Source organism: Pteropus vampyrus, unplaced genomic scaffold (assembly GCF_000151845.1).
Source record: "Pteropus vampyrus isolate Shadow unplaced genomic scaffold, Pvam_2.0 Scaffold149, whole genome shotgun sequence".
Lineage (NCBI taxonomy): Eukaryota > Metazoa > Chordata > Mammalia > Chiroptera > Pteropodidae > Pteropus > Pteropus vampyrus.
In genome coordinates, this window is record NW_011888930.1 from 847,021 (window position 1) to 867,762 (window position 20,742).

At 36.3% G+C, this 20,742-nt stretch overlaps 1 protein-coding gene across 3 annotated transcripts in view; it reads left to right on the plus strand.

Moving 5' to 3' along the window:
* The window catches only part of ZFPM2 (zinc finger protein, FOG family member 2), a 457,642-nt gene that overhangs the window by 425,333 nt on the left and 11,567 nt on the right, over window positions 1-20,742 (plus strand). For all 3 annotated transcript variants that reach the window (XM_023536141.1, XM_023536142.1, XM_023536143.1), the window contains one exon: window positions 19,194-19,400. In XM_023536141.1, the coding sequence (XP_023391909.1) occupies window positions 19,194-19,400 (207 nt within the window). The remainder of the gene's footprint in view (window positions 1-19,193; window positions 19,401-20,742) is intronic.

The window sequence follows — 20,742 nt, forward strand, 5'->3', positions numbered from 1 at the left end:
TTCAATGCATATAATAACACCAACCTGAAGAAGTTGTATGGAGAATAGAAAGATAGCATAGTAAGGGTTTAGCAGCTACTAATAATTGTTACACAAAGTCATGAACTGCATATCAATTCCACAGCACTTCTACACTGAAAGGTGAGATACTCCCATGTGAAAAACAAATACACACACACACGCGCGCGCGCGCACACACACACACGTAACTGGCTGTGTGACCTTTGGCACACCACCTAAATCCTTGAAACTCAATCTTTTTTCAACTGTAATAGGAAGTTCAGAAGCCCTCGTGGTTCCTATCAGCCATAAATATTTACAACCTTATTAGTGACATTCAATGGAATAAGATAAATATATGCCTTGAGATGGCTTATTTCAATATCTTTATTTGGAAAGAGGAGGAGAAAAGCTCAGGTTTCTCCAAGGATAGTTTGTCATCTACTGAGATTTCCGTGTTTTGGGTAGATTATATATTGTTTTACTTTATATCCTCTGATTCAACCATGAAGTAAACATTGTTGTTTGTGAAGCGCATATTATTTTGTTAAAATAAAAGTAGACCTCTTGCTTTCCCATTGAGTTATGTTTAGCTACTCAAGATAAAAGTCAGACTCTATCATGAGTTATTTCAGCCATCCTTTTCCTTTAATTCACTCTCTGATTCCCCCAGGTCCCTTCTTGGCTTCCCTGGCCACTTCCTGGCCCAAGTGTAACTTCCCACTATGGGATTCTTCAAAGATTTAGATAAATGTTCCTCTCTAAAGTAAGAATTCTGCCTTTTTCTTCTCTCTTTGTCTTCTCTCTTCTTTTTCTTTGGGGAGGACAGAAGAGGGGGATCCATGTTTCTGACTTTATTAACATTTTTCTTATGTCAGAAGTTCGTTGGTTCTCAAAGACTAGAATCCTAAAATGAGCCTTGATCTTGAACTTTTATTTTTATGCTGTATCTCCTTTGCCTGTTTTTCCTCTTATCACTGCTTATAAAACATTACCACAATTTGTCCTTAGCCTGACCCTACCTCTGTTGAAATCCTTTTCAAGCCTTAATTACATCCTGTCTTGACTTTTTCAGTTCCTTCTTCAGCAATCTTCCACTCCCTAAAATTTTGGCTCTACTGAATACTTCAACGAGATCATTCTGGTACAATTTGTGTACAGAAAAAAATGTCATAACCTCAACAATTTATCTCCTTCTTTTACCCCATTTTAATAGAGATATGAAGAAAGATAACTTAATCTGCTGTACGTTCCTTGCCTCTATTAAGAAAATTTTTTTTGAAAAATGGGTGATTCCCTTGTTTTCTCCCAAAATTCCACCTTCATATTCTATTTCCCTTTTTCTTTATATTTTAGTTTTTAACAGGCCATAGGTAGAACAGATAACAGACTGACCTTTTAATTATCCTTGATCTAGTTAATTTAGAGCCGAAAGAGTAGTTCATAAAAATATTAGAAAGAATTATAGCAAGGATTTGAAGAATTACAACAATTTCAACAGATTGCTTTTAGCCATGCGCTGGGTGCCAGTAACAACATTTTCCTCAAAGCTCCCTAATAGCAGTTTTTCGGAGTTGATACGGAGTTGACCATTCAGTGCCGTGCTCTGTGGGACAGCCGGAGAGATGACCCATGCGGACCATGCACTAGTGCCCCACCCAGAGAGTAGGTCTTCAAACTTACAAATGCTTATAAAAAAAGGAAGGAAGGTAGGAAGGAAGGGAGGGAGGGAGGGAGGGAGGGAGGGAGGAAAAAACGAAAGAGAGAGAGAAAGAATTGACATCAAGGAAAATAGTTGAACCCAAACTAGAGCCATGTGATTTTCTGTTCAAAAATTTATTTTCAACTGATGTTAAAATGACAGTGCATGCCCAAGGATTGCCCTGTTACTGTGAGGAAAAAATGCCACACAGTGTTTACGAAATGGTGCACAATAAGCTCTATTTTCACTTACGCTTTTCATTCACAATTAAACCTTAGAGGAGACTTTATTTTATTACCTAAATGGTAAATTAAGTATTCCATTCTCCTGGATAATACCTGAGTGGTATCTTGGCTACTCCAAACCATTAAACCTAAAAGCCCCATTTAGAAATTCAAGACCGAAATGTAGTAGTAAAGCATTCTAAGCATCTCTTAAATAAATAAATAATAAATAAATAAATAAATGAACAAACAAACAAACAAATAAATAAATGGAGCAAATGAAAAACCCTACTTAGATTGTGAGGAGGGTGTGACTCTGATAGACATGTAGGTAACTGCGGTAAATTGAAAAGTATACAACGTGGCTTAGAAGTTATAAAGTTCTCATCTCCATCTCTTGGGAACCCATTTCCAGGTCACTCTCTTCCTGCTTTTACTCCCAGCCTCCTCATAATGCAAATGACATAAATGAAGTGTAGTTTTGACCCAAGTATCAGTAAAGAGGAGAAGTAGGTCGATGTGATAGTCGTGATGTCGTCCAAGGCCATTTTCCTGATGAACTGTCCAGTGGGTTGCACCCGTGAGTGGCATTTCCTTCTCTGTCGCTGCTCTGTGCACCACACCACACCCTGATTCCAGCGCCACTCCCACTGGCCGCACCCGGGAAGCCTCCGTGAAGATGCTCACCCCCAGCACTGTCCTCTCCTTGCTCTCTCTCTCTTCTTCTTTTATTTAAGCCTCGTACCTAAATGTGATGTGAAACATGAGTGTATGTCACCAAATCCTGTCACAACAGAGTCCAACCCAGAAGGATTCCTTCAACATCGAGAGGAATGTTCTCCTTTTGGTTTTTAATTACATTTCATCCTTTTTCTTAAAGGCAGTGATGAGTGCATTTTTCCGTAGCTAAATGACACCATTCTGAGGATGTTTGCACCCATTTGGCGATAAAGACAACAAATTTTATTGTTAATCTCACTGAACACAATTGGTATGATCTTGAATGTAGCATTGACCCTTTTGTGCAAATTAATGCACAGAAAAGTTTATCATTCCAAAATGCACAATAAAATGGAACAGAAGGCCTTACAAGTCTTAGAAAAATCATCTGGCTCTGGTTTTATCATCACAAGAGCAAAATTTTGAGATTTTGCAGTTCATTCCCCTAAGATCACCCACTCATCTGCAACAGCCTTGGCAGAAGGCCACCCTGCCTTCCACACTGCCCTCCTTAACTCAGCTGTCAAGGGCCGACCTTGGAAGATGGATTTTCAAAGCAGTGGGCAGAGCCTCAGCTCCCTTTCTGCTGGTGGAGTTACAATGACTTGGAGCCCCGTTTCTGCCTTTGAAATTACACCATGTACTGTTACGTCGACTGAGCACTCGTTTTTAAATTCTCTTGTTTTATTAAGCTAATGTAATTTGTGAGAAATGTTAAATGTTCTTAAATGGCTTGAAGATTATAGAGTAGCTAGATTGAATGTGTTCTAAAAATACATGTTTCAAGGAGGTCTTACTAATGATGGTGGGTTATAACATGATGCTTATTGCACATAGTCCCAGTGAGACTTTCATACTTAATTTCTACTCACTTTAGTGGGGCTTTCTCTAGAAATTCAACAATTAAAACCTTGAATTTTTGAGATTCACTGTTAAGCAGGTATACAGTTGGAACTCTGATCCAGGACTTCATCTTAAGAATGACAAGGGCTGAGAATATAGTGTGACTTGCCGCTCCTTTGCCATAGGCAAAGCCAAATTAAAATCAAGTGGAGAAAAGTAGTCAGTGACAGAATGATACTAAGATGCGGGAGAAGGTGAGTGGAGAGGGATTTATAAGGTCACGTAGATAAAATGCCTACACTCTTTATTGCCCTTAGAGGAATGAAATGCTGCTAGTTATAGATACCTAATGGTGATTAGAAAATAACAAAGTTTTAAAATTTAGAGCAAAGTTTCTTCCAGTTGCAGGAAGAGAAAGTAGGCAGGGGTAATGGAGAAGAAAGATAGAAGAACATCACTTCAGACAGGCTTTGTACAGTATTATTTAGTTTTACATGGAAAATAATCTTGACCATTCAAAACTGTTTTCTTTCCTTCCTAAGCACAGACACATAATTCCCCTTAACGTTCAGAGGCAGTATATGTGTCTCAGTAATCATAGACTATCTACTCGAAGAGTTTTAGTGTAAGAAGACTTTAAAACATTCATAATGCGTATTATAAGCCCATCCAAACACAAGGCCTCCCATTCTTCATTTAAGTGAAGTGCTAAAAAAACAAACAAACAAACAAAAAAAGGCAAAGAAATGGCAATTTTCGGCTTATTTTAAGCCGAAAATTAATTTTGTAAATTTGTGTTATACTTCAGGAACCCAGGCTTCTGTTCGTTTCCTGTTTCCAGGGGGCATCGGGGAGTGGGAGGTGGGGGATGGGGGAAGGTTCCATCTTTATGGTTTATCTCCACACAGGCACGTGAGTTAAATGCAGTGCCATTTAGATGAGCATCAGAGGATTGTCTGTAAATTACCACAGAGTTGTTTAGTCAATTAACAGAAATCTTTGCGGATTATAAAGCTTGGTATAGCAACTTAACATTTAGGATAAAATATAATTAAATAAATAAAGCCCTATTTTCTTTTCTTCTGGATCGGCTCATAGAATGCACCGAGCGCCATCTGCTGGTAATTAGTTTTTCAAAACTATTTCGAGAGGAGAGAGAGATTTGTGAAGAAAATCAAAGCGTACCCATATACTATCAATATAGCTCATTTCACATGAAAGCGTTTTATTATAATCCGTTATATAATAATTTTAAAATTTGCCTTAGGATACTGAGATCCTGCACCATTTCAAATAAGAAATGAGTAGTTTCCATATTTTAGAATAGACCATCATGAAAGTTTTATATGTAGAAGTAATAACTGTTAAAGTTTCCTGGTTTCACTTAAATCGTGACATGAAAATATCTACCTGGTGCAAAATTTTTTTAAAAAAACTAAAAATAAATAAAACACCACACCACCATTTCTGTGTGTACTTAGAAGCACTTAATGAACATGGAAGTGTAATCTTAATCATCTTTAATCATTAAATCATAAGTTAAATTATATTATGGTGTTTTTGGTTAATTTTATAAACATTTTAAGTCAACAACTTGAACAAGTTCACTCTTCATATTTTATTTGTAAACTATAAAAAGTATTTATGAGCAAAGAATATCAACGTCTTGATAAAAGTCTCAAAGGTAGTACGAGAAGGAACCATAGTACTTCTAGAAAGAATTCTATTTAACACAGTTAGTGTCTTTGAAGATTTTTGTCACATTTAAAGTTTATGCCAAATCTTTGTCCTAATATTCGATGTCTCTGAAAGTCAAAGAACATGATAACATGTGATTTTGCCTGCATTTCAGGTTCTCCATGACCCATGCAGAAAATTAGACCCATTGTCTCCCATTAACTTTCTTCTCCAGACCAGACACAATAAGAAACAGGTACATGAGAGTCCATTTCCATCATTCCTATGGGAGGAAATTATTAGTTCTGTTGTATTTAACAGTAGATTATAAACGAAAATAATTACCTACGTAAAAGCTCTTAGAAGAACAAAATAACATAAACATTAAATTGTTATAATTAGAAAACCTGACACAAATTATCCCAGAATTTGAGCCTTAATAACAGGAGTTGGTCATTGTTTATCATAATACATAGCCTATATAGTTTCCTTCAGGAGTATTACTGAATCTTATGGAAAGATAACGTGTTCTCTGAAAAAAATGAATAACTTGAAAAAAGGAACATCCTCTGGGCAGGAAAGAGATATGAAATAAGTGTAATATATATATATATATATATATATGTAAATGTAGTTTTAATATATCAACATGAAGGCAGTTTGTGTGTTGAATACAGTTTTTTAAATAAATGGTATATTTTGTGAAGAGAAAATTAGATGAAATATACTTAAAACTTAAGTTAATGAACTTTTAGAAAGCATGAAATGTTGGCTATTCAAAGAGAGGTTTCCTAAAAATCACAGTAAAAAGGAATTTAAAGATGTCTCCTTTAAAGACATTCGAAGATGTCCCCTTTTGTATTTCTTCCTTCTGTGGAAATATTTGGTCAGCCCCTCATGGGCAGAGTCTCTTCATAGAACAAGGAGTTTCTGACCATTCGACCCTACTGTTCTTGAAACCCACCTTCTGCCAGGAGACTTTGGGCACAGTACCTTTAAGTGCTTGGGGACACTAAACATGGAAGCCCTCCATCTGTGGTGGCAGACAGAGGATGACAAATACAGGGCCTTGCCAGCTACGTGGCCCTGCTACTCCATGCATCTACCTGGCCATGCAGGGGCCTGCCAGCCTTTCAGCACCCCTTCAGAGAAGTCCACACTTAAACTGACTCACTGGAGAAGTTTAATGAGCCTCTTGGAATTAAAAGGAGGAGAAAAAAAGCAAAACAAAGAAACATGATGGAAATGAACAAGAGAAAAGGCAGTAGAGAGGTTCGTCTCCAGCCTGATGCTTGGGGGGCTTTCAAGATACCTCAGTGGATATTGCACGGAGCAGTGGAAAGAGGAAAGAACAAAATTAAAAACAGCCTCCTAGGATGAACTTGTATAATATTTTTCCTCTGCAGAGCAGTAGACACCACGTTTCGTTTTCGTTGCCCTCCACCCTTCTTTTCTCCTCCACCTAATTTCTGAGCATTGCCAGGCTAGGCAAGAATGAGAATGCACACAGATTATTCATAAGCTTTCAAGTTGTGTATTTTGGGGGAGATTTCCTCCCTTCTGCTCCTGATTGCTGATGAAGAATGGTGTTTTAATAGGCAGATGGTAAAGACAATTACAGTTAGGGGCTCAGCTGGGAGTTACATCAGTTTATTGCAAATTATTAGTTGATAAATGCTTTTGTTTACAAGCAGAGTCTTAAGCAGCTTTGCAATCAGTTTATCAGCTGCAGGCGGAATTTTGACAGATCGCCTTTGGGGTATAATGTTACCTCTTGGCTAGTCATTCAAAATCATGATGGCCAGGTAGCCAGACAGTCAGATGGGCCACCTCATGACACCACTGCAAGCTCCTGCAAAGCCAGAACACAACACATCTTACACCAGAGCCCAAAACTCCAAACCCCGGAATACTGAAAAGTCTCCGTGAGCAGACCTTTTCCTATTGAAATTCCAAGATTAGATACTTGAGTTTCATGACTTCCATGATATTAGTTCAAAAGGTTTACCAGGTAGTTCTGAACATCTTCATAGGACCAAACTTTCTGCACCTGCAATTCAGCAGAAATCTGGAAGTGACCACAATGACACTTTATTCTGAAAGGGGCTTCATGTACTTCTTAAAAAGGAAAGGAAATTATCTCAGTAGGAGCCATTTTCTCAAAGGAAAAAATAAATTCTGTGGAGAGAATAAACGCCAGGAGCTTAAAGACCTAGTAGGATTCTATAACGAGTTTGAACCAGGAGTGCCTCTTGTGATATGAGGGGAGTTTAGAAAACACACTGGTTTAACAAGGCTGGCTTTGATTTTTCTGGTCTAAAAAATGGGATGATAGTATTTCCTATTTGTCACAGAGATAATTCTTTTAGATTAATGAGGGTGTTCATGTTTCTTTGTTTCTGAGTTCTGCTCAGACCAATATTATCTGTTGAATTTATGCTAAAAAAGCATGTAATAATGTTTGAAATGACAAATAATTCATGGATATCATTAAGCTCATTTCCAAAATACTTGCAGAAAGAAAGTGCTGTAATTTAATATTTATACATTATAGCATTACTAGCATTTACTAGTTTTTTGCATTACCATAAAGACATGGTTTATAAAGCTGATGTTTCAAAGATGTCTCCTTGAAAAGATTCACTTGATCATAAGCTCATAAACAATTCATGTTTGTTTACTTTTACATTTCACTCTAATAAGTTCTGTGGGCTAATTAAAACAGAAATATTTAAATACATAATCATACATAATAGCTCCTATAATGGTCATTTTTATTTGTACCTACTGACTGTTAATTTATGTTTTTATTTCCAGGTATTCAAGGAAAACTTATTGAACTAATAAGGAACTAACTCCTGAAGTCAGAAGCCAGGTTTCATAGCTGGAATTAGATATTCTATATCCTCTAAAATATTGCCATAATACAGGCTGCTCTTTGGAAATATGAATCTAGTTGATCAATTTTAAATCATATGTAACATATGTATAAAAGCAGAATTTTTCTTCTCTTAATTTCAGAAATATGATTATCTGTATTCATTTATCTCCTTGACTCCTGCTCTTTCTTATTCTATGTCAGATTCTCAATTAAGATCCTAAAGTCATCAGAATAGAATAAACCTTATTTAAGTGACCACATGGTTTAGTAAAGTTTGTCATTTTAATGTTGGGTTGACATAAGCTTACTTGAAAACATGTAAGAGAAAAACCAGAGTGTAGTTTTTATCCTCACTTCAACATTCAGCACACAGTATTTCATTCCCAATTTTCCAGTTCTTAAGCAATTAAATATTCTATTTACATCAGAGAGAAGGCTGTCTACAGAAGAGTTGAAGAATGAAAGCCTTGATATCTTAAGTTGTAAATTGTGTTTTAACATAAAGAGCATAGAAAGTTGTTTTTCGTTTTCTATAATCAAGTTAATGAAAGATAAATAGTGCATTTGACAAATAGTTCTGTTGTATGTTCATCTCTCTTGATTGGAAAAGGCAAAAAAGAATTTTAAAAAAAATTCTATCCTCACCTTTGGCCCAGATACCAAAAGCACACACAGAGTTGCTGGTCAAGTCTGATTTTTTTTTTTTTTTTTTTTTTTTTTATCCCTCACCCAGAAACTGCTAGGATGTTCTATAAAAAGATGTCAGGAGTGCCAGCCTGGGAAAGTTGAATGGCCCAAATGCCCTGCTTTGCCTATAAGTACAAATGAAAAATGTTAAAGATTATTTAAAACAGGAAGGACTTTTTGCAAAATGCTTTTGATTTATTGCTGTGTATTGTACAGATCTTTATCAATTATTCTCACTCCATTTTATTCAAAAACTATTGTAAACTATGAGTTGGCATGTTGCTGCATACGGAAAAAAAGGCATTAATCAACTCTAAATAAACAAGTGCAAAGATCTATCTAACAACTATGAAGTAGTTAATACATTTTTAAGCAATTTTATTATAGAAAAGAGGTCTAAAGGAGTAGTGCTTAATTATCTGGACTCCTCTGTGCTGGGCTCCCTTTTGATTGTATTAATGAAGCAGCTGGCCCATTGTTTCCCTTTAATTCCTCTATTGTTTTAAGAATATGTCACAGCTCTTTATTCTTTTATCAGGTGCTGTGCAGGAGGATCCACACAATACCTCATATTCCTACTGTATTTGCCAATGCACAAAGAAACCTCCACAGCGGTTTTCAAAGAAGGGGCACACATAATTTATAAGTTCTGTTCCTTGCACTACTCCACTGTCAAGAATTTCAACAGTATTGAATTTGAATTCATTATAAAATGTGTGTTGAACAATGTGGCTACGTATAGATATACATACTGTGTTAATGTCTAAACCCTGAGATCTGGGCCGTAACACGCGAGATGCTGAAATAGGGCAATTATTTAGCTTTTAGGGAATTATTCTGACCAATTGTTTCCAGGTTATGAAAAAAATTAATTTCACAAGTGGGCATCATGTTGGATTGTCTAATTATTTAGTGAAAATAAAAGAAGGTAATGACCAAACAAGGAAGTAGCCTTGTTTCCTCTACCTCCATAAAAATAATGTCCCTGTGTGCGTGTGCACGCGCATGTGCACGAGTGCGTGTGTGTGTGTGTCTGTGTATGTGTGTTAAACTGCCCATTTATTTCTCCCCAGAGAATGGCTTTAATTTACTTGAGTGTGCCTAAGAGGTATCACGATTTCCTCAATAGATGAAGGTGTAAACTTTATCAACTGAACTCCGATCATCAGTTGACCATCTTCTTATATCACACATGTGAAGGAAATAGACTTTTAGATAACACAGAATATATCACTGTACATCTTAGGAAATCAAAGTGCCACAGCCATTTAGTATATAATATATTTTTATGCCGGGGTTATTAAAAATGCGGGTTCCTTGTTACATAATTACTTTTTTCCAAATAGCCACACACACACACACACACACACACACACGAATACCACAGAAAAATCACTCATGATAAAATAACCTCGAAAGTCTGATTTACTTAGACTTTCTCTTTTTTTATACATGTGGCTTTTTTTCTTTGTTTTTTCCCTTGTCAAATGCCTGTATTTGGGAGGCTGTTTTATTGATTTTTTTTTTCCCCTAGAGTTCCAAGTCTAATAAAGAGAAGTAAGACTTAATGACTTAATGCTATGTAGTAAAAGTTACTAACTTCAACTTTTAGAAAATCACTTAGAATAAATAATTGTTGTAAACCACCTATTTCCTTTTGTATTGTTAGGTGAGTGTGTGTGGGTTTGGGTTTTTTCCCAGCTTAAAATAAAGTTTCAAACTGGTATCCCTATCTATTTGCTTAAGGGTCCTTATCCTACTATATTTGAGGTAGAGTAATACAAAATCTAAATGTGATTTAATTGGTTCAATTTGCTGTATATTTTTGTGCTGAGCTTTGGTTCATATCTCGATGAGCCCAGACATAGTTGTGTTCGAGGTTTACAGCTTCACGTTGCTGCCTTTCCTTATTTTTACAAAACAAGCGTCTATCAATCACACAGATAAATTAGAAGGAAACATGTATAGACATAACACATAGAAAAGATTTTTCAGTGTGCTATGTAATTATTAACCTGATTTTTACCATTGTAAGAAGCCGTGAATTGCAGATAGCACGGACGGAGTTAAACGCTTTTATACTAGATACATTTTGCTTATACAGAACTCTATAGGTATGGTCGAACAATATAATTGAAGCTTTGTCAGCTCTGTAACCTAGCAACAGATAATACTGTTAGGTTACTGAATTGCTCCTGGTTGACAAGTAGGGAGTATTTTTGTGTTTATCATCTTTGCTAATGATGGGATCCTTTCCAAAAGGCTTGTCTTAATCTTAATTAGAGTTTATCAGCAGAGGTCTGCATGACATTGTGCAGACACTGATTTCATAAATAATAAAAAGTGCAAGTGAAAAATTTGGCAGGATAGGGAGGTATTTAAGGCCACTGCTTCTAGTAAGAGGAGTGTGAATTTCCAAAACATAATCGAGTTTGCACCGTGACTTTATTCTTTATTATCGAAACTTGTAGTACACTTCACTGCAGTTTTGACAGCAATTATGAGAAAAATTCATAAGCTTCCTGTTAGGAACCATATCTGTTTGTACAAGAACTTTGATCATAAACATTATTTAGAACAGCAAGTACATGATTTTTAAAGAACGTCAAGGTCTTAGTTACTACTTTCAATGGAACCTTGAATGTATTTGTTCTTTATTTGTGAAGGGAGTGATGTGTGGGTCCGGAGACTGGGGAGAGTGGCTGTGTTTGCAGCATCAGAGGCAGACAAAGAGAGAATCCTAAAATAACCTTTACATTTGGTGGAAGCCAGGAAGGTATCAGATAGCTGCTTCGGTGCCTGATGTCATTTGATAAAGACTTCATGCCTGTGCAGTAGGAATGTGATTTTTTTTTGCTTTGGTTTGCACAATATGATCTTTTACAATTTAGGGGTGGGGGGAGATACAGTATTATTGATCATTTCTAATAAGTTAAGTAACTTCAAAATAATAAAGAATAAACATAAAATTGAATATAATTCACAAAATTACTAAGTTCCTAACCAGCTTATTCACTTGAAAGATGATGCTAAATCATTACATCCTTTCTCTTTCTGCCTTTCTTCATCTTTTTACTCATCATTCCCATATTCTTTAAATATTAGAAGAAAAGGGGAAATTCAAAACTATTGTCAAATGTGATTATCTGAGTTTTAAAATGAACTTCTCTCTGCTGAATTGTTTGAACACATCTGTGAAATACCTGATTATCAAGAGACTTTTTCATTCATAGGCTCATTCTTTCTACCTTTTACAAACTGCTAATAGTTTACTCTTATACTAGTGGTTCTTAACTCAAGAAACACATTAAGCTCTCTGGGAGCTTCTGAAAAACAGTAAAGCCCAAACTTCATTCCCAGCGATTTTTGATTTGATTGTCTGGGGTGGGACCTGGAAATTAGTATTGATGAAGAGCAGTCAAGATTGCCAAACAATGCTCTATGCTTAAGTAGAATTTTTATGCCCTTTTAGTGTCTAGCTGAATTTGCAATTTAAATAAGGGATTGGGCAAATGCTACCTTCATATTTAATATTATCAAATGAGTTTAATATGTGTGAAATGTTTAGAATACTACTTGGCACATAATAAGTGCTTTTTTTTTTTGTAAGCACTTTCTAAGTGTGGGCTTTTGTAATTATTAGTAGTTTTAGAAGATAGAGTTACTTTCACATCACAAATATTGACATTATTCCCCAGATTGAGACTATCCATTTAAAAGCTATATCTCATCACTGTGTAATCTTCTTGATACTGTTTCAGAAAGTGAACTGTCTTATTTCTGAATCAGAGAGTTAACTGTGCTAATTACTCAAACTGAGTAATCAAGGTAAGGTGAGATGTAGTTAGTGAACATCAAATGCTGCTGCGACTTGGGACACCTGGTTTTTCATACAGAATCTAGAGCCAAACTACCTCATTCAAATCCCACCTCCTATGTGTCCTTGTCTTCCTCTGATTCCCCTCTAGCTGTGACCTTGAACAGCTTATGTAAACTTCCAGCCCTGTGATCTCAAGCACATGATAACCACTTAATAAATGTGTGATTATTGCTATTATTAGCACGTCAATTATAGAAGCATTAAAAGTTGCTCGCAATTTGATGATAATAATCTGGAGGGTATCTAGCCTAGGGCTGTCATTTTATATAATGTAGGTAAAGCAATTCTTCAAATCATGTGAAAACTAATAATCAATTTAGCACTAGAACTAAAGTTTCTTACCCACCAGTCAAGCGCTCTTTCTAGTTCATCTTTGCACAGAGGACAAATAAATTTTCAGTGATTTAGGGTGCCAGCTATGCTTCATTATTAGCATGTGGCCCCTTAAACCAAGATCATCTGCTTTGGAATGGCTATGCAAAAAAAGCCATAAGAATTTTACCAATTAACCATATATGATATTGCCATATGTGCACCAAACACCTTTACATAATTCTATTTATGTTTTTATCAACATACCATTAGTGCAGGTTAGTGCATTGAAAATCCTCTGCATTTAAATCTGGAGCATTAAACATACTACTGCATATGAAAACTACAGAAACCATCATTTAATTTCCTTAAATTTCATGTCCATAGAGAGTTGACAGGGACACTCCACTGGCACTCAAAACACAGACAGAAACCCAAATCAACAGAGAAACCAGGACCTACGTCGCTCACAATTTTCAGATCTACACTAGTATCCAAAATTCATTCAGATGAGAATGGTTAATGTGGCCAAATAATGTAGACCTCATCTTAGCAGCAAATTCATTCCACTAGAGACTGAGCTTTCAAGCAGGAATTTGTTAAAGTAGCTTCGCTAGGAAAACTGGGAAAGGAAGAAACCTTACTCGTGTTTTGTTTTTGTTTTTGAACAATCTCCCATGAAAAACACTTTATAAAAGTTATATTCCCATCCTTAGCTATGGCTAAAAAATTTGTGCAAATATTCTAGGTTCACAGTAGATATTTTTAGTGAATAAGTGATACTCTCTTTTTAAAAAATTTATTGTGACAAATATATACGACATAAAATTTACTGTCTTCAACATCTTTAAGCATACGGTCCACTGGCATTAAGTACATTAACATTGTTGTGTAAATAACATCTCCAGAACTCTTTTCATCTGGCAGAACTGAAACTCTGTATCAATTAAGCAATAACTCACTGTTTTTCCCTGCCCCCAGCCACCAGCAACCGAAAACCCTACTTTCTGTATCTTCGATTGTGAATACCCTAAGTACAAGGGGGATCATACAGTATTTGTCTTTTAGTAACTGGCTTATTTCACTTAGCATAGTGTTTGCAAGGCTCATCTATATTGTGGCATTGTCAGAATTTCCTTGCTTTTTAAGGCTGAATAATATTCCATTGTATGTGTATGCCACATTTTGCTTAACCATTCTGTTAATATACAGTTGGGTTGCTTCCACGTTTTAGCTGTTTTTAATGCTGCACTGAACATGAGTGTTCAAATATCTGAACATTTGGATAATTCTTTTGGATTATAAGGTAATTCTATTTATAATTTTTCGAGGAAATGTCATACTGTTTTCCACAGTGGCTGCACTATTCTACGCACTCATCAGCAGTGCACAAGGGTTCCAGTTTCTTCACATCCTTGCCAACACTCGTTACTTTCTGGGTTTTGTTTTGTTTTGATAATGGTGTTCTCATCTTAAAGCCAAATATAATGCCTTGTGATTTGTTTCCATTGAACATGAGGTCAATCAGTGATGACACCAAAATAACTAAGTATCAACATGATTTAGCACTTTCATGCACTCATATTGCTTCTTAATCAAGATGAATACAACCGTCTTCTATTCAATTGTAAATTAGCCCTAGATACCCTAACTCTGAAAACAGTAGGGTAGAAAAGGGGTTCTCCTGCCTTCTCAGCCCCAAGTTGATTACTAGAAACTATTTCTATTTCTAAACTAATCAAGATACACTATGTGATTCACAAATGAATATGGCCTTAATCTTTTTTTATGAAATGAGTTAGCTCTCACTAGTGAAGCATAGATACATTTGCTCATTGAATTCATAGATTTGTTTTTTCTTTCTAGTAAGATTTCTTTTCTTGAATTTAGCAGGGCAGTGAGAAATGAGAATAATAGCCCCAATCAGACCAAGCCAAAAGGATAATGGTTAACAATTTTATAGCATTTAATGTATTCGGCGCTGTTCTTAAGTTTTCACATATATTAGCTTTCTTAATCCTCATAGTAACGCCGTGAGTTCAGTACTGTTATCATCATCCCTATTTTGAAGAATGAGGAAACTGATAGGCAGAATGTTTGGGTGATAAGTTCAAAGTCACATAGTGAGTGGCAGAGCCAAGATTTGTACCTCAGCAGTCTGACCCCATTGTCCATATTTCCTCCAGATGGGATTATATCCTTTACTAGCAATCACACTTAGAATATTTTATTTTAACCAGTAATTGAAATTTTATTACAATATTTGGGATAACTCTCCCTATAAATAACTTCCTCAAGGTGAATACTGTATATTCACCATCTTAACAGTTTCAAAGAGCCAACCCATGATTTTTGTGGTGCCATTCTCTCAGTTCCCATCTAATTTTTCCAAATATATGTTCTCTGTATCTTTAAATGATCCCATCTCCTCTTCCCACATTTTAGATGTTGAGATTCCTCAGTTTCAATCTTTGGTCCTTTTCTTTTCACATTATGCTCTTCTTTCGTTACCACAGTAAGGCAAAGAGCATCCCAGTCATTTAGAATGTGCTGATGGCTTCCGAAATATTTTTTTCCAGCCTTACTTCTCCTCCAAGTTCCAACTGCCTCCTAGATACATTCACCCAAAAGCCTCTCACGTACCTCAGATGTTACATTTCAATGCAGAATTCAGTATTTCCATGCATGCACATACACATTTGTATAACACACATGCACATGCATACTCGGGCTCTGGAGCAAGACACACAGAAGTCTAAATCATGGTTCTGCCACTGACCATGTGTGTGGCTTTGGTCAAGCTAACCTCTCCAAGCTTTAATTTTCTGAATTCTAAGATGAGGAAAATATCACCTACTTCACAAAAAAATTGACAAGATCAAAGTAAAGTACATAAACCACCTAGCGTACGTGGCCCAAAGTTCTCCTAATTGGTACCAACTGTCTCCTTGTCTTAACATCAAATGTTAACGTCCCAACTTTACTCCCTCATGAATGGCATCACCATCCTCGGATTTCCCACACCGGAAACCTTTGCGTCATCTTCGGCAGCTCCTTTTCTCTTTCTCATCTCACGATGTCGCCCCAGTCCTCGCTCAGTCCTGTCTCCTGAACCTGGTCCTTTTCTCCCTCACAAGCTACACTGCTCACTACTAAGCTAGGACAACAGCCTCCAAATGGCTCTCGTGGTAACATTTCCTACCCCTTCGGTTCCCTCTCCTCCCTACCCTGAGATCTTTATTCTGGGAGGAAAAAGCCCATGTCAAGAATTTGTTCATTCATTAACTCAAACATATACCACTGCTCCACCATGAGCCAGTTTTTATGTTACATTCAGAGCTGTCTCATCCTGTTCTCACCTACTTTTGTCGGAGGAAGCCCTGATTTGTAATGTTTGCCAATTCCAATGGCAAATGCTACAGCTCTCACCATGGCCAATTTCAAGTTGCCATGTGATATTAAGCAGCACAGGACAGGCCTGACAATTAAACATTCTGCCCTGTGATTCAGAACGGGCTGGCTCAAGCACACCACTGTTCATAACCCACCCTGTTCCCCCTCGGACGCCAAACTCCATGTTCGCTGGCTTCGGAACTGTTATCGGGACCAGTCGGGCTCTTCCATGATCCTGCACTTGCATTCATGCGCCCTTCTCTGCCAGTAACGCTGTACCTGCTGGGGACCCTGTACAAGTGTGTCTGCTGTTTGGCCTCTCTTGTTCATAAGTCAATCAAAAAGTCACCTTGGATGGCTTTCCTGACTTTCCCAAGAAGTGTCAGTTACTCACCCATCTCACATTTTCTTTAGCATTAGAGGATAACACACCATGTGGTATTGCCATTTCTTTGTTTATATGTGTGCATTCTAATTACATAGCAGTGTGAGAAGCCATAGAGCTCGGCCTCACTCACAGCAAAGAGTTCAACGAATAACTACTGAATGAATGATTTGAAAAATTAAATCCTAAGACAACTAACTTCTTCAATTCTACACAGTACCTTTTCAGTCTAATTCAGCCTTTGTAAAGGATATGCTCTAACTAAACCATAAAGTGAGACAAAGCGATAAAGATAATAAATTATGAAACATTTCTGTGTATATCTGAAACCACTGGTATATGTTGCAATTGTCAGGCTGTTTAATAACAGAAAAAATCAGCTTTTGCTTATTTTTCTTTGCACTTAATATTTGTGAAGATTATTTTAATTATTTATTGGAGCTTTTTGGTTCCAAGTTTGAGCTCAAGTATTCTGAGTCATCCTGCTACACAGCTCACTGCTGTGATAAAGATTAGTTGTGAGCGATACCTTCTCTAAAATCTCGATTTCTCCTGGGTAACTGAGTTCAGAACATTCCTCTTGTGAAAAACAGCCATAGCTGGATTTACCAATAATGTAAACTTATTAGTAATGGTAAATTATTGCTAATAATGTAAGTCATTCAGTTCATCACTGAAATCCAACGACTCGGAAAAACCGGGCTGTGAAGGAAACCTGCATGGGAGTACCGTGCTCTGTCCTCCCCACCTCTCTATTACAGAGACTCACTTAATAAACTGTATCCCAGAGGAAAGATAAGGTACAAATGATCACCTCATCTATACCTGTAAGTAGTTTGGATCTGTATGTGCATCAGAAAAGGCATAGCAGTTGACAGCGGAAGGCTTCCAAGGTAAAGAACCTCAGCAGCAAAAATGCCACCACTTAGCACTCTTAAATGCTCATCGGATTCCACAACGATGCTGTTTAGCTTCCCTAATTGTAAGTAAATAAATCAATGCCAAAGTGCAACTGTTTTTCAACTTTGGTAAACTTTTATGTTTCCAGATGCGTTAGAGTCAAAGTGAAAAAGAAAGTTAGGTTGTTTTCTACTCTTTTGGTATATTTGTGTTTTAACTTTGAAAACAGGGTAAACTTTCATACACATTTGAGGTCTGTAATTTTAGCTTTATTTTTTCATAAACATGTATTGTCATAGACGTTGTTCTGTTTACTTTTTAAACTTAATCAGCTGGTTTAATTTATTGTCCAAGTTTCCTCTAAAATAATGTCCTGATCCTCCCGTGCAACTCTGCCATGTCATATGGTGTTGTTATCTTTTCCACCAGATTTTTACCTCAAATTGTTTAAAAACTATGATCTCTTTGAGGGTAGAAAAAAATGAAGTGCAGTTGAAGAGACAGTAATGCTGACAGATAAACAGAGCAATATTACTTATCAGAATGGGTACAATTTTTGTTTGCTTAATGAGTACAATATATAGCCTTGCAATATATACACAGTGAGAAAAAAAGCTTTATAACATATCAAGTATGCCACATTATTTCAGCCATAACTGTACAGGATATGTATCTAGGCCTGAGAGTGTAGATAACAAAATATAAGTGCTTTGCCTGTCTAAACATGTTAAATAAATGAGCATTCGCTATCACATTCCAATACATTAGAAGATGTACTTGCATAGTTAATTTTCTTTTTAATGCACCACACGTGATCATTTGAAGCACAGAGCCAGAGTATATCTTAGTGTTTGAAGAAAGAGTTCTTTTCATTTAAACAAATCTTTATTTAAATAAGCCTTTTGAAAAGGATCTTTGGCATATCTTCTATTCAGGAAGTTCAATCAGGGTAAACGGAGATAAAGGAGCCACATTATAAGGCACATTATATAAGTAAAGATCACTCAGCTAAAAAAAAAGTCAGCAGACATAAGGAGCATAAAACTAACCGAATTTTATTTTAACTTTCTTGATTTTAGGAGCTCTTGTTTGTTTTGTAGTTTTAGGCATCTGGTATTAATATAAAAAGGTATTTGGGGAAGAAGATAGGGAGAGAGAGAGAAATAACTTCTTACTTCCATAAGGTACAGAAAGAGTAATTTCAAAGGCTCACCTGACATAAATTTCTGTAGTTGGATCCCCTATCATGCTTGTTCTTAGACGTGATATCATGTATTAGCATGGTTAATGATTAAGGCAGCCCAAAAGGCAAACGGTTGACAAAACTCTCTACAGATTATGTCTATCCTTGGCTCTTAGTTTTCTGCTACTACTATTGGCCATTGAACAGTTCAATTAATGCAAGAAACATGATTTTCTACATTGGAAGGAAGACGAGTACAGCTGTTGTCTTGATCAAACACTTCACCCCAGTAGAAACCGATGTAAAAAACATGAGAAGGTGCTATTGACATCACTCTAATGTACAACAGTCTCGGGCATTCTATGTCAATCCTATCTTTCTTTTTTTTTCTTCATCTTCTTAATAGGAGGTCAGCTTTGGTGTACAACTACGAAGGCCATCTCTGAGGGTGAAGAGCTAATTGCCTTTGTGGTGGATTTTGACTCAAGGCTACAAGCTGCCAGTCAGATGACTCTCACAGAAGGGATGTACCCTGCACGCCTGCTGGATTCAATTCAGCTGCTTCCTCAGCAAGCTGCCATGGCTTCTATTTTGCCTACAGCTATTGTCAATAGTAAGTGCTGAGAGCAATAGCCCAGTACAATAGCTTTGTAGTGGTGATGAGTATTTATGGGAGAGGGAAAAAAAAAATGTCTACTGACAGGCAACCGGGGACAGACTTTTTTCTCTAGTGTTGTGATTTCAGTTTGTCTTCTTTCTAACTGTGTGTGTGTGTGTGTGTGTGTTATGTGATCGCTTCACATGAGAGTATAAAAAGAACACTTAAATTCATTCATTTCAGGTTGGATTCCTGAGTGTTAATATACAAAAAGCTGACATTCTAAACCAGTTGAACAACTTAAGCTGTAAGAAGCCCAACAGCTTCCTTGATGTTCCTATAGTAGAATAATGTTGGTATTGTTTAAGGGCTATAGAATTAGTAACTTAAAGAAAATGAATACAAATCAAATTTTGATTAGTATACTAATGGAGAGGACAAATCAAGACATCAGCTAATACACACACAAAAAAGATAAGAATAGAAAGAAAAATACATATAAGCTTAGAATATTTTATGTGGAGAATTTTTTAATATGCCCTGGCAAATACACCTTTGTAATTATATTTTGTCATAATGGCTATTGAACTTTGCATTCCTGGAACACACAAAGTGACACTTTATAGGAGAGAAAATTAGTGATTCAGGAGTTCCGACGTCTGAGTTCTACATTCAACTCTGCTTTTATCTAGCTTTGTAAGAAAACATAAGTAGCAATTACATCTTAAGAGGAGAATAGATTCTAAAGCTGATGGATAAATGAAATACTGCATTTAGTCAAAAGTGTCCCTGAAAATTTCTGAAACTGAATGATACAGAATTCTAGAGACAGCAATAATGTATTGCTATTAAAATATGTATTCAATAATAATTATGTTCTTGTGATAACAGCATCCTTTAGAATAAAGAAATTCTCAGGTATATCTGGAATTACTCTGCATCCAAACAGTGGATCCAGTGTACCAACCCAAGCTAATATATTTTGATTTCCTAAGGTAAATGCAATTATTTTCTCTACTGGATCTTTGTTTTGATTTGAATAGTGAGGAACATGAAATATCATGGGCTCAACTTGAATTTGAGGCAAAAGGTGTTTGCTACCAGGGATACTAGGAGTACCTTATGTTATCATGAAGCTCCAATGTGTGAATGTTAATTCTAATTATATTTGAGATTATACTCTGCTTTCTATAGCAAGATAACTGTTAATCCCAAATAAATCAGCATAGATGCATACAGCTTTCTTTCTCATTCTGAACAATGTGGTCCTCTGAATAGTATAAATGTAACTAAGTTAGGTGGGAGAGGCTAAATAATAAACAGTAGTAGTATATAATTTTACAATTAAATTTTATTC